The sequence below is a fragment of the Haliaeetus leucocephalus genome, unplaced genomic scaffold, assembly GCF_000737465.1.
Source record: "Haliaeetus leucocephalus isolate CR32 unplaced genomic scaffold, Haliaeetus_leucocephalus-4.0 Scaffold340, whole genome shotgun sequence".
Taxonomy (NCBI): Eukaryota; Metazoa; Chordata; class Aves; order Accipitriformes; family Accipitridae; genus Haliaeetus; species Haliaeetus leucocephalus.
Genome location: NW_010972776.1, coordinates 8,485,593 through 8,497,747, shown reverse-complemented (window position 1 = coordinate 8,497,747; position 12,155 = coordinate 8,485,593). Strand labels below are relative to the sequence as shown.

The window sequence follows — 12,155 nt, the reverse complement described above, 5'->3', positions numbered from 1 at the left end:
CGATTGTGACGCCGCCGCTACCGGCCTCCGCCTCAGCTGAGGCCGCCTCTGCAAGGCGCTGGCCGGGGGAGTCGGGGCTGCAGCCTCGGCTCATGGTGCCTTCGCCCCTTCAGGCTGGAAGATGAGGCTGCTGGCGGCCGGACTTTTGCTGGTGGCGCCTCTCTGCGCCGCCTTCTACCTGCCCGGCTTGGCGCCTGTCAGCTTCTGTGAGGAGGGCGAGGAGAGCGAGGGCTGCAAGGTGAGAGCCCTCACGGGAGGGCCCGACACGGGCGGTCGCCCCCCTGGCTGCGGAAACCCCGAGAGGGGCTTGCCCGGCTCGGGGTTTCCGCGGCGGGCGGGGGGGGGGGCGGGACAGCCGAGTATCCCCCCGCTCCGCTGCGTGCGGGCTCCGGCCGTTCTCCCTCAGGCGGCAACCTTTGCTCCGGGAAGCCAACCACCACCAGCTCCCTTTGCCTTGGTGCACCCGGTGTTGTTTGGTTTTTGTTTTACGGTGAAAACCTCCCCCTTTCCCACTGAACTTTCCAGTCAGCGCCGGGAGGGTCCTTCGCCGGTGCTCGGTTCCTGGTTGCAGCCTCCTGTGGCGGCGGCGCTGCCGAGGGAGGGCGGCTCTGGCGTGGCCCAGCTCCGCGGCGGCGGTCGGGGCCTGTCAGAAGTCTGTGGTAACTCTGCCGCGGGAAGGCGAGCTACGAAACTTTAACAGCTCTTGCCAGCTAGCCATGCGTTTCCTGTCGGTCACGCTTTCCTTTTTGCAAGTCTGTATTTTCACACTTTTTTTTCCTCCTGGCCTTCCTCGTTTCAGTCATTAATCGAGCTCTTCGTGAACAGACTGGACTCGGTTGAATCAGTTCTGCCATACGAGTATGATGCGTAAGTACATCGCAACAGCCTTCCAGAAGCGTTTGGAAAGCCAGTGTTGTGTTCTCAGTGCAGTGATGCAACTGCTGATACAGCGCGCGTGTTTCTTGAAGCAGTGTTTTCGATGTAGGGATGGAAGAGTAAACCTAGTGCTTGGTGGCACTAGTGAAAAACAAGAGGCTGGAAAGGATGAAGGCCACACGTGTGCCTACTGCCAGTCCTCTGTTAAAGACAAGGCTGCTGGGTTTCTAATGGGTGCATGTTTTTGAGCTGAGTACTAGATTTGGTGTTGACTGTTCGATACATTTGAAAGTTCTTCCTGCTAGTCAAATCTGGGAAGCCAGGAGTTTTGTGTTCCTTGTTTCTGGCAACTAAAACAAATCGGAAGAAGAGTCTTTGTTATTTTTCCTTTTACCACCAAAGCTCTGTATCTAATTCTTGGTTTTTAATTTTTATTATTGTCTATGAAAACTACTACCTGCTTTTGCAGATATTTATAGGCCTACAAAGCAATGATACACACTATGATTTGTAGTCTTGCTGTTGGGCATACAGGAAAGAGAAGCTTGAAGGTGTTGTAGGTCTTATCCTGTGCAGTGCAACAGTACCAGCAAGACCAGAGACTAGCTCAGAAAGCCCCCAGTGTCTCTATTCATATTAAACTTTATGGAAGCCAATGAATTTAGGACCACTTAGTGAGGAAAAGTACTTACTCCCAAAAGATAAGTGTTTGTTTTTTTTTTATAACCTACTGCTACCTGTGTTTAAGTAACGAAGATCCAGAATGGGTATGTTCTCTCTCCCATATTCAGCTGTTTCAGACTGTATGTAGTTGAAAAGAGTTGGTGAATGGCAATTGGCAGTGAGGTACATTAATATTAAAAGCCCTTCCCTTCTTTGGAACAATGTTTCATGTTAAATACTATTTGTAAGGACTCCTTTAAGAAAGGGGTGTGGTTGTTTTTCTAAAACTTTTTTGCAAGAGAAATGGACAGTCTGTAGCGTAGTCTCTTTTTTCCTTCTGTGAGACATTCTATTGTTTGTTTAAATAGCCATTTGAGACGAATGCTTGGATGATGCATCATACGTTTTGTTAGAGATACTTCAGCTGTGATATATCTTGGTTGAAATTGATATGAAAATAGAAATATTTCTATATGATATATGCCAAATTTCTTTGCAAAGGCACTCCAATTTTTACCTGCCAGAAGAAGCATGAATACTGCCATGTTAAGTACATAACTTAAGAAATTGTTTTAGGCTGATATTTACAGTTATATGCCAATTAAAAATTAAAGGTAATCTTTTCCACTTTTTTCCAGTTTTGACTTCTGTCAAGATACAGAAGAGAAAAGACCATCAGAAAATCTTGGACAAGTGCTGTTTGGGGAGAGAATAGCATCATCTCCATATAAGGTTATTTTATCCCTTGAAGTTGATCCTGTTTAAACTTGATAGCTGCCATTCTGATGGCTGTAATCCATAGACATTGCTGAAGATTTGATGATTGTGTGGTTATTTTTTTTTTAATATAAGCTTTATAGTGTTTATGTAATAAAAAGAAAACCCCTCCCACCCCAAAGGCATCTTAAGGTAGCTAATTAAAGTTAGGAAGCTGAGCCAGTAATCACTCTTCTTTCCTGTTCTGTGGTAGAGAAGTCCAGAAACTGTATCTTAAGCAGTTCTTGAACAGCTGGGTATATCGTGTATTAGGTGATTTGAAATCATTAGGTTTTTAAATGTAATATTGGAGGCTGTAAACTGGTGGTTCAGGAATTGTGTTGTATACTTGGTTGTACTATTGGGCAACTTCCAGAGTGGGAAGGGGAAGTCAATTTGGGGTTCACTTCCAGTTTTTCCCTTAGCTGGGAAACTTCCATTTTTTTCACTTAACATCTGTTGTCTAAAACCAAATTTTTCATTGTTGATGCATGTCACTTGAAATCTTCTGTAAAATAAATGTATGGAATTATTTTGTAAATTAGGTATGTAATATTTTTCTGTCTCATGCCCTGCATTAGCAATGACCAAATGTAGTGTCCCTAAAAAGCTATACAATCAACTCGGGAAAATTATTAGCAGTAAAAGAGAGATGGTCAAACACTGGCTCTTAATGCTTGAAAGCTGTATACTGTTCAAGTGCAGTTTCCAGGCTGGGGTTTGCTGGTGAAACTGAAAACTGGACTATGTTTGTGTGTGAGGGTAGCTAGATAATCCAAATCCCTGTGAGAAAGAGGCAGTAGAGTTCCTGAGTCTACTGCTGCTCAGTCATTAGGGACCTAGTCACATCTTTTCATAGGACTGTTAAGGAGGCGATGCCTCCTCCCTTGTGTAAACTGCTTCTAGAAGTCTCTTTTTCTTTGTCTCTCTGAGCTAATGTAATTTTAAGTCTTATGAGTGCTGGCCACAAGAAGCTGTTAAATACACAGTATAGTGGTTCATTTGGACTGGATACCCATTGAATAGGTATATAACAATTACTTGTTCGAAATGGCTGCACACTACAGTAATTAGAAAATGCTGTTATTGGTTAGTGTTTAGGCCTTGATACTGTTAGAGTTTTCAGCTCACTATGTTAGAGTGTTGGCTCACTAACAGGTAAATCCTAACTGGGTTGGAATAGAACTTTGGTATACAAATGTGAGCACGTTTGTGTTAGGTGGTGTTGGCAGTTGAAGCTTAGATGCTGTGCAACTTGTTGCATTTTTGGCAGCCTTGTCTAATAACTTAGTCATCATGGGGAAATGCAGCTAAAATTAACAGGAAACATTAAAAAAGGGTGCAGTTAGCAGTCTGGTTTAGCAGATGATGAAATGACCAAAATAAAACAAACTGGTAAGAGAAAAAAGCAGTACCTTTTGTACTAATTTTCAAATTTCAGTCCTCAGGGTTTATCTGGAGGTAGTTTGTCTGGGCTATTGAGATTTTTAGCAATGTGAAAGGGAATTACTGGTGCTGAGTATACATAAATTTTGACATTTAAGTTAAAGCTGTTGTATGGGAAATTCTGGCTTTAATAGCAAGGAAGTGAAGTATCTCAAAAAAAGTCAGCTTTACCTGAAGAAAAGACTGTAGCAGATTTTTGAAGCAAAACTGGAGTTACTCTTTTTGTGTGCTTTTTTAACAGTTCACTTTTAAAAAGCAAGAAACATGCAAGAAGGTTTGTACAAGATCATATGACCCAGGAAACAGTGCTGATAAAAGCAAACTGGCTTTTTTGAAGAAAGGAATGCAGTTGAATTACCAGCATCACTGGTAAGCTGAGATACGTGCTTGAGGTTGGGGGTTTCTTGCCTGCTTTTTTGCATTGTTATCTATGTTTCAGGTGGTCGCTTTCTTTGTTCTATGTGATAGTTGTCCTCTACTGTGTATCTTGTGGGCACTACTGAAAACTGTGCATTACCTGAATGTTAAATGTCAATGTGAAATATGGTGCATCCCTTTCTGAGGACGTGTTCTTTGATGATTTCTGTCTAGGATTATCGATAACATGCCTGTAACGTGGTGCTATGATGTGGAAGATGGACAAAAATACTGTAATCCAGGATTTCCAATAGGATGTTTTGTTACTCCAGATGGTAGAGTTAAAGATGCTTGTGTTATAAATGTAAGTGGTGGAACTTTTTTCGTTAGTATAGCAGATGTAATTTCATTTACAGTTTTATTTTTAAGCTTTCTTTTCCTGAGAAAGAACAGATACCCTTGTAGGCATGGTTAACGTTCAGAACGTGGGCATTGACAAAGCTGAATGCTGCTTCTGTGTGCAGTGTCTCACTGATACAATTGTCCAAAAAAAGTGTTCATGCAGATCTTTTGACCATTATAGATAAAGCTATAAAACAGCTGTATTGGTGTCTAAAAGCTTTAGAAAATTATGGTTTTGTGCTGAAACTTCATGTGTATCCATCCCTGTACTTATTCATTCTTTGTCCATGTTGTGTTTGTGTGCAAGACCTTCTTTTATCGATTTCAGATAGAAGCTCTATAGTGAAGACCTAGAAACGAGCACTGTGTTCTAGTTGCAGAAGTTATGTCTAGCACAGTTTACAAGTTAAATGTGTCAGGGTTTTCCCAGATGGCTGGAAGATAACAAACACAGCTGTGATGGGGAAAGAATTATATTGACAACAATCTGAAGTGTGTCAGTCATCCTGGGAGTTCCATGGTGAACTAGTACGGTTACAGATAATAGTCATACAGTTTTATCTCTCCTGGGGTGAGGGACCACACTCCTCTCAGCGAGGAGAGAGCTCCCTGCTATGAGTCTGCTCTGCCATATGACTTACTGCTTGTATGCAGTGCAGTCAATTTATTTGTGTTCGGCAGGTCTGATGCTTCTTGGAAGTGATGCATTTATCATGCATGTTCAGTTTACTCTGTTTACAGTCACCTTCCAACTCAGTTACTCCTCAGGCTCCCTAGACTATTGAAAATGGTCTGTGAATTGAATAACCTATTCCAGTTAGGTGTTCAACTTTATCACTTTGTATATGAGATTGTTTTTATGTTAAATTGATACTGGTGTATGTTGTGTTGGAAGCTATCTGGTACGTAGAAAATGGTTGTAGCAAAGTCAGCAACTTGGATGAAAAGTTGTTTTTTTTTACGGGGAGGCCTTCATACATAGGCATCAATGGTTGAATTTCCTATTGAGTGCTTAGGGAGTTTGTACTGTGTATACATGAAATGCTGTGCAAATTGTGTGTGCTAGCTGTGGTGTAGATGCTTTACCAGTGTAGCTGTCATACCCAGCGTCAGTTTTTGTCTGTGAATTGTAATTGCAATGAGAACGTTGCATGGCATAGCACTAGACGGATGATTGTTACATGGGCATATAAGAACGTAGTACCATCAATATGACTGTAATCTCTGGGCTGAATTGAGGAATTTCATCCTCTTGGAAGTATACCCAAATACCTGTCCCAGCAGACATAATTATCTCTTTTAAAATGGGGGCGGGAAAGGGGTTGTTATCATGCAATGGCACAGCTACTGTTCATCCTCACATTTATGCTGGTGAGCTATATTATTGCTTCAACTGCTGCTTTGGAAATGGAGGAAACAGGTACCTAAAGATGGGGTTATAGTATGACACAGGTATGATCCTAGTCTACTCCCAATGGGAATCTTGTTCATAGTGAGAGAGGAGGAATCCAGATAAATTTGATGCAAGACACCTTCATATTTTGCTCGGAGGGGGCAAGGGATGGAAGTTGTCTGGCAATTGGAAAATGGCTAATATATACATTAAATAAAGGAATTTTTTTTATTTGAAAACTCAACTAGCAGTCTGTCATCCTGGTCCCTTAATTCAAATTAAAGTTTTTTAAACAATGACAGTGTTGAGGAGAAAAGAAAATCGAAGTCAGCTTAGTTGACTCTGGTATCATCTGAGCTTTATACAGTTCTTCATAATTCCAGATTCTGAAGGGGTAGGGATGATGAAGCAGAGTAGCTACTGAAGGTGAAAGGTAGTTTTTTGAAGCAGAACCTGGTTTGTAAGCTTTGATAGCTGGAGTGTCTACCAGGAAGACTTGGCGGTGGGGGGTGGTGGGGGAGGACAAGAAATAGTGAATCTGAATTACTTGTATATATCTTTGAACTTGTTTTGGCAGCTTTTTGTGGTAAATACAAAAATGGTGTCAAATACATTTAAATTTTACTAGTAACACAGCTGTGATACTTTATTATGTGGGTTTGTATTTATACAATACTATACCATGTATTGAAAAATATATAAATATTTTATATGGGTATATTAAAAAAGTGAATGTTGAAGTATTTCACCTTTTTTCTTGTACTTCATTGGACAGTAGTCTCATGTAAAGTTCTTGACTGCTTGCGCCCTCTCCTGTTGGAGGAGTTTCTCAATCTCTTGATGATGTTTTGTAGTCAGAGTTTAACAAGAAGAACACTTTCTACCTCTTCAACCACGTTGACATAACAATCATGTACCATAGTGGGAAGGATGAAAACTGGCCTGGTGCAAGACTGGTGATGGCGAGACTGAGACCCCAAAGGTAATTGTGCATTAGAACAGCAAGTTCTAGTACAAGGGAGTCCCAACAGTAGTGGCAAATTTAGAAATGATATTTGATGTCAGTAAGTTCTGGGGAACTGGTTGTTTTGACTTCTGATAAAGCTTTCAGTATACTGGTTCACAGCTGGAACTTTATTTACAAAGAGCAGTTCCATGGCTGTAAAATGTCACTTAACTTTGCTTTTAAAATGTTCTCCGAAGTCCCTCCTGATGGAAAAACTGCTTATGCGGACTCTTAGAACCTAACACAAACAATAGAAGCTTTCTCATGTTTTTATTGATTTGCATCTGGGTGTGCATTACTTTCTTTCAAAAGACATGTTTTCACATACACTGAGAAACATCCTTTAACTGAGTGACAATTTCCCATGTCATCTCTCTTATTATTGCTGCATTGCCTCCCAAATGTGCTTTGTATGAACGTACAGTATTTGTACAGGTGTACTTCTTCGTGTGTTAGTTTGGATACTGAGGTATGGGTGAAATATCAAGTTAATACTGGTATTCAGAACAGCTGAAGATGACGACTAATTTCCTAAGAATATTAACTTATTTTCTTCAACAGTGGCTTCTTTGTTTCTCTGTGGACTAGAGAGGAGATGCAACAATTCAGAAACAGACTGAAGCGCTTACTTTGGCCTCTTGTCAGTCTGTTCATGTACAGTTCATACTTACCTATATTTGAAAACTGCAGTCTGTTTAGAAAATTTCAAAGAAGGTTGCTTTTTTTTTTAGCTAAACTCTTCCCTCTTTTCTGCAGAGGTTAGGTACATTCTTAAATTATGCTACCACAGTTTCTCAAGTCATACAGATGTGTAGTACAACATGAGTTGAGTATACTTGTTTTTTCTGTTGCAATGGTATAGTGTGTTTTTAGTGAATTATACTTGCTGTGCAAGTTTATTCCTTCCATTTACATCTGCTCTGAGATGCTGGCAAGAAGATTCTACCAACCTTCTCCATTTTTGATTAATGCTTTATCAGTTGTATCCTGAATGGTTGAAAAATGAGAATTTTTCTTTTCACTAGTAATGCAGACCACAAGGGGGCACAGTTAGGTTGCACATAACCTTAATTTTGTCATTCTCTGACCTGGTGTTTTGCTTGGTACTTTACTTCAACCTTGAAGCTCTCCCGATGGGGAGTATTTGTGGCTGGCGCACCCTACGCCTTTCATGAGAGTTCTTATTATCTTGTGGCTTGACTTTGTTGTTGACATATAATAACGCATGTAAGGTAGAATTGTTTATCTAAATTGGGTGAATACAACTTGCCCAAGACCGTATGAGAGGGAAGCTATTTTCCAGTGTTAGAGGAGGTTCACAGGAGTGAATTCAAGCAAACCTTAAGGTTTCTTTGACTTTGTGCTTCTGTAGCTACAGTATTTCTAAGGTACCGCAGAGAAGGGTTTGTGTATTTGAATTTTAGAATGTAGAACATTGTTTTGAGTTGTTCTATATTTTTCAGAGTACACAAGGCTGACGAGGTGAAATTAGACCACCTGTATAGGAATGGAAAATGGAAAGGTTCCTACAGTCATTTCTTTTGCCCCAGTGTAAAAAAATAACAGTAATAAAAAAAACCAAAAAGATGCTCCCAAATCTACCAAGACAAAATAAATGCACTTCTCCCTATGAAACTTGAGGGAAGGTGAGAACCTGTGGGGATTGCTAAGAATTTCTCTGTCTTCCTTACTGATGAGCACACACTGAGATTAAGTCCTTCACCAATAATGTAGTCTTGTTAAAATGTTGGAAGGGAGGTATGATGGCAGAGAAGGGATATTTTGTGTTAAAGGTTACAATCTTACCAGGTAAAGATCTCCAGACTTCACAGCCTGGTTAACCGCGCAGCATTTTAGCTTAGGGCTAGGACTTTATTCTGATCATGGCAGAAAAGTGGGTAGGGTGAAACCACATCTCATGACCTTTAGAGGTCTGCAGTTCTCATCTCCCACATGCTTAGCAAATAACTTTACCTATAATGTTCTCAAATGCCTAGAAGTGTGAACAGATATTAACTGAATGTAGGATAGTGATCCAAGATCCAAATCCCTAGGATGCTTTCTGTGGAGTTTTTAGCTCTCACCACAAGTGCTTGTGAGAACTAGTGTTCAGTTCTGTTGTGGCTTTAAAGCTGTTACAGAAATGCTGTATAATGATACCTAATTATATGCATGATTTTATTTTTCTCATTATCACTAGCTACAAACATAAGTATTAATAAAAATATATTTTTAAGAACTTCAACCTTTGTTGGCAGAAGAACAGAAAAGCAGGTTCTCAAATAAGTTGAATACCTGTACAAAATGACATACACTGCTCTCCTTGTTTGTTTGTTTTTAAATAAAACCTTGTTTTAATTACCTTAGAAAAGAATTTGTGAAAATTTATCCTGTATTATTTAACTTTTTTTTCCCCTTAGCTACAAACATACAGATGAGAACAACTTAAGTTGTGAAGGTCCACCTATGGAGATTCCTGGAGAATTCACCAATAAACTGAATTTGATCTACACTTACTCTGTGACATTTGAAGTAAGTATTGAATTTGTTACATTAATATGTAATTCCCCAGATGAATGAAATCAGAACAACTGGATAATTTGCTCATAGCCACGACTGGATTAAAGCAGTGTAAATTCCATAAGGATGATCTTGTGAAGCAGTTTTCCCAAAACCTGTTACTTTTTCATTACTGTAGTTTAAGTGACACTTGGAATGTATAAATAAAGCCTTTTTTTTTTTTTTTGACCTCTCTTATGACTAATAGAAAGGTAGTAGATTGAATAACTGCAAGAGTTGTCTTCCTTGCGGTGTGCTCTTAGGTTTTCAGAGTTCAGTCAGGGTACTGATAGTCTCATGTTGAAGAAATGTTTGTATTATATTTGGAGACGCTTTTGTGCTAAATGTAGATTATAGCATATTATAAAGCTGTTTTTTCTAGTGAAGTTGCAGGCTTTGTCTCATTTTGTATAGCTTTTATTCACTAGCTTTTTTTGAGTAGGTGGCCATTTATCTTTTAGGGTTTAATACTCTAATGTTTACTAATACTCTAATGCTTTATTCAGCCTGTGATGACTTGGGCAGGAGGAAATTAGGCTTTCTTGCAACTGGGTCTTTACCCCAGCGTGGAAAGTGAGCCTCCTGTGGGGGTAAAGGTAATTTGATTCAAGTTACTTCAGACCTTGGTACTTTGGTTTCAGTCTGTCCTGAAAGCATGGTTGTTTTTCTGATGTAAGACACCAGTCTTACAGGATTTGGCTTGAGACCACCAGCTTATTTTGTATAGGCAGTCAAGCAGCCGTCATATGGTAACAGCTTTCATTCTACCAAATTGAATTTGATTTGAACCAATGACCTTGAGGTGCAAGGCTCTATATCCTGTTACTTTTCCCTTGAGACACCCAATCCTCCTTAGACTCTCTGAGTTTACTACATGAATGAGCCTCCTGTCTATTAACATTTGTGTTTAAATCTTGGTGATAAATTGCAATTTAGAATTGCAATGTGAACTTTGCCCGGTTATTCGCGCGACGTGTTATGCATTTGAGCTGCCTACTCCCTTTTTCTCAGGCGTAGAGCAGGTGAGGCTTAGCTGCCATGGGTTCAGGCGCTTCCAGCAGATGGCACTCAGCACATCCCAATCACCAGGCACTTCAAAACTGCTTATTTTCTCTGTTACCCATTAGCCTTGATTTGAAATAATACCTGATATGTTTTACTTTTTATTAGCAGTTTCAGAATAACTTAAAAGGGGAGTATTTATCAGTGAAAAGTATTTTTTTAAATAGGAGAACATTTGTTTCAGTAAGCCTGAATATATAAACCAGTAAAATGCATAACTGTTCATTCATGGTCCTTTCTAGTATGGCAGCTGACTTCTGGTGAGAAAGCTATGGTGTCTGCTTTAATTCATTGAAACGGGCAAGGTATTTAGGTCTGTGTATGTGCAAAATATACATGATCGTGCCTTTAATTTTTAGTACCCAAGTGTACAAAAATGTAAGCATGTGAGCAGTTTGATGTGCAGGTAACAAACTTTAGAACCACACTTCTGAAACTCTTCCAACTAGCTGTGAACTGCTGATCAGCTACTGCTTGGGCTGATAAAGAGCAACTTAAGGCAATTTCAGCCACATGGTTGTGTTGGTGCAGTTCTTCATTGTTATATGTTCTTGATCCAGAACATGAATGGGAACTTAAAAACTCTAGGCTGGAGACACAGTCTAAATTTTGAAAATTAACTGTACAAAGTTACCACCTGGTGAATAAATGAAGAAGTTCAGCAGAACTTCATGCCAGTCAGCAGGTAGAATTTGGTAGTAGGACTGCAGGCATACATCCCATGAGACAAGCTGTAGAGGACAAAGCTTGGGGGTTAGAAAGAATCATCACTGGTACAGCTCTCACATGAAGTGTTTAGAGGAGGAGATAGAAGAGAATGGAAGCATCTTTCAAAGGTGAAAGTTGCTGAATGATTTCTTCTTAAATTCTTCACAGGGATATCTGGAAATGAAAGTTGTCTGCCAGGAATCAGAGTGGAAAATAGTCTGTATCAGACAGCATTATGGCAGGGAGTGAGGAAGCCTGTGCTAAGTACATTAAAGGTGATGAGAGAAAAAAATTCCAGGGGAAACTAGAAACATATTCACAGAGTATGTTTAACAAAGTTGAAGTTTCAAGATCAGTGTGCTATGCTGGGTGTATCTTGTAGTGATGGCATGATTGTTTTTCAGCATGCATTTGGGAGCTGCAGGCAGCTACATACTGAATCACAGAAAGATGAGGCTTAGTGAAGCCTCAGTTGAAGGCAGAAGACGTGGATAGGAGACTTCAATAAACAAGATATTCTTTGAGAGGCTGAAGAGATGAATTAATGCAAGAGGGAGGTCTAACATCCAGGGTTGATACCAAGCTTAGATATTAATGCTGAATGGAAGGTTTGTGGAAGAGATTTGATGTGCTTATTCCTTCTCAGAGACTGCAACAAACTTGTACTTGTTTCTGTTAATGGCTATTTAATTTCTTTGTAGGAAAAAAATAATATTAAGTGGGCTTCCAGATGGGACTATATTTTGGAGTCCATGCCACATACGAACATCCAGTGGTTTAGGTAAGATTTGCATTTATACAGTGAATAACCTTGCAGGGGAGCACAAAGATTTCTTCTTTGTGCTTCCAGGGATATATAACTTCTGCTGTGGTAGAACAAAGTCAGTTTTCAGGCAAGAAAACTTTCTTGTTTTCATATGTGAAGTA

The 12,155-nt window shown here is 39.9% G+C and overlaps 1 protein-coding gene across 1 annotated transcript in view; it reads left to right on the top strand.

Moving 5' to 3' along the window:
* LOC104834825 (transmembrane 9 superfamily member 2-like) overlaps nucleotides 1-12,155 on the top strand; it is a 34,113-nt gene continuing 21,958 nt past the window's right edge. The window contains exons 1-8 of the mRNA XM_010572454.1: nucleotides 1-238; nucleotides 800-867; nucleotides 2,178-2,271; nucleotides 3,983-4,110; nucleotides 4,333-4,462; nucleotides 6,748-6,875; nucleotides 9,320-9,431; nucleotides 11,930-12,009. Of these exons, the coding sequence (XP_010570756.1) occupies nucleotides 122-238; nucleotides 800-867; nucleotides 2,178-2,271; nucleotides 3,983-4,110; nucleotides 4,333-4,462; nucleotides 6,748-6,875; nucleotides 9,320-9,431; nucleotides 11,930-12,009 (857 nt within the window). The 5' untranslated portion in view covers nucleotides 1-121. The remainder of the gene's footprint in view (nucleotides 239-799; nucleotides 868-2,177; nucleotides 2,272-3,982; nucleotides 4,111-4,332; nucleotides 4,463-6,747; nucleotides 6,876-9,319; nucleotides 9,432-11,929; nucleotides 12,010-12,155) is intronic.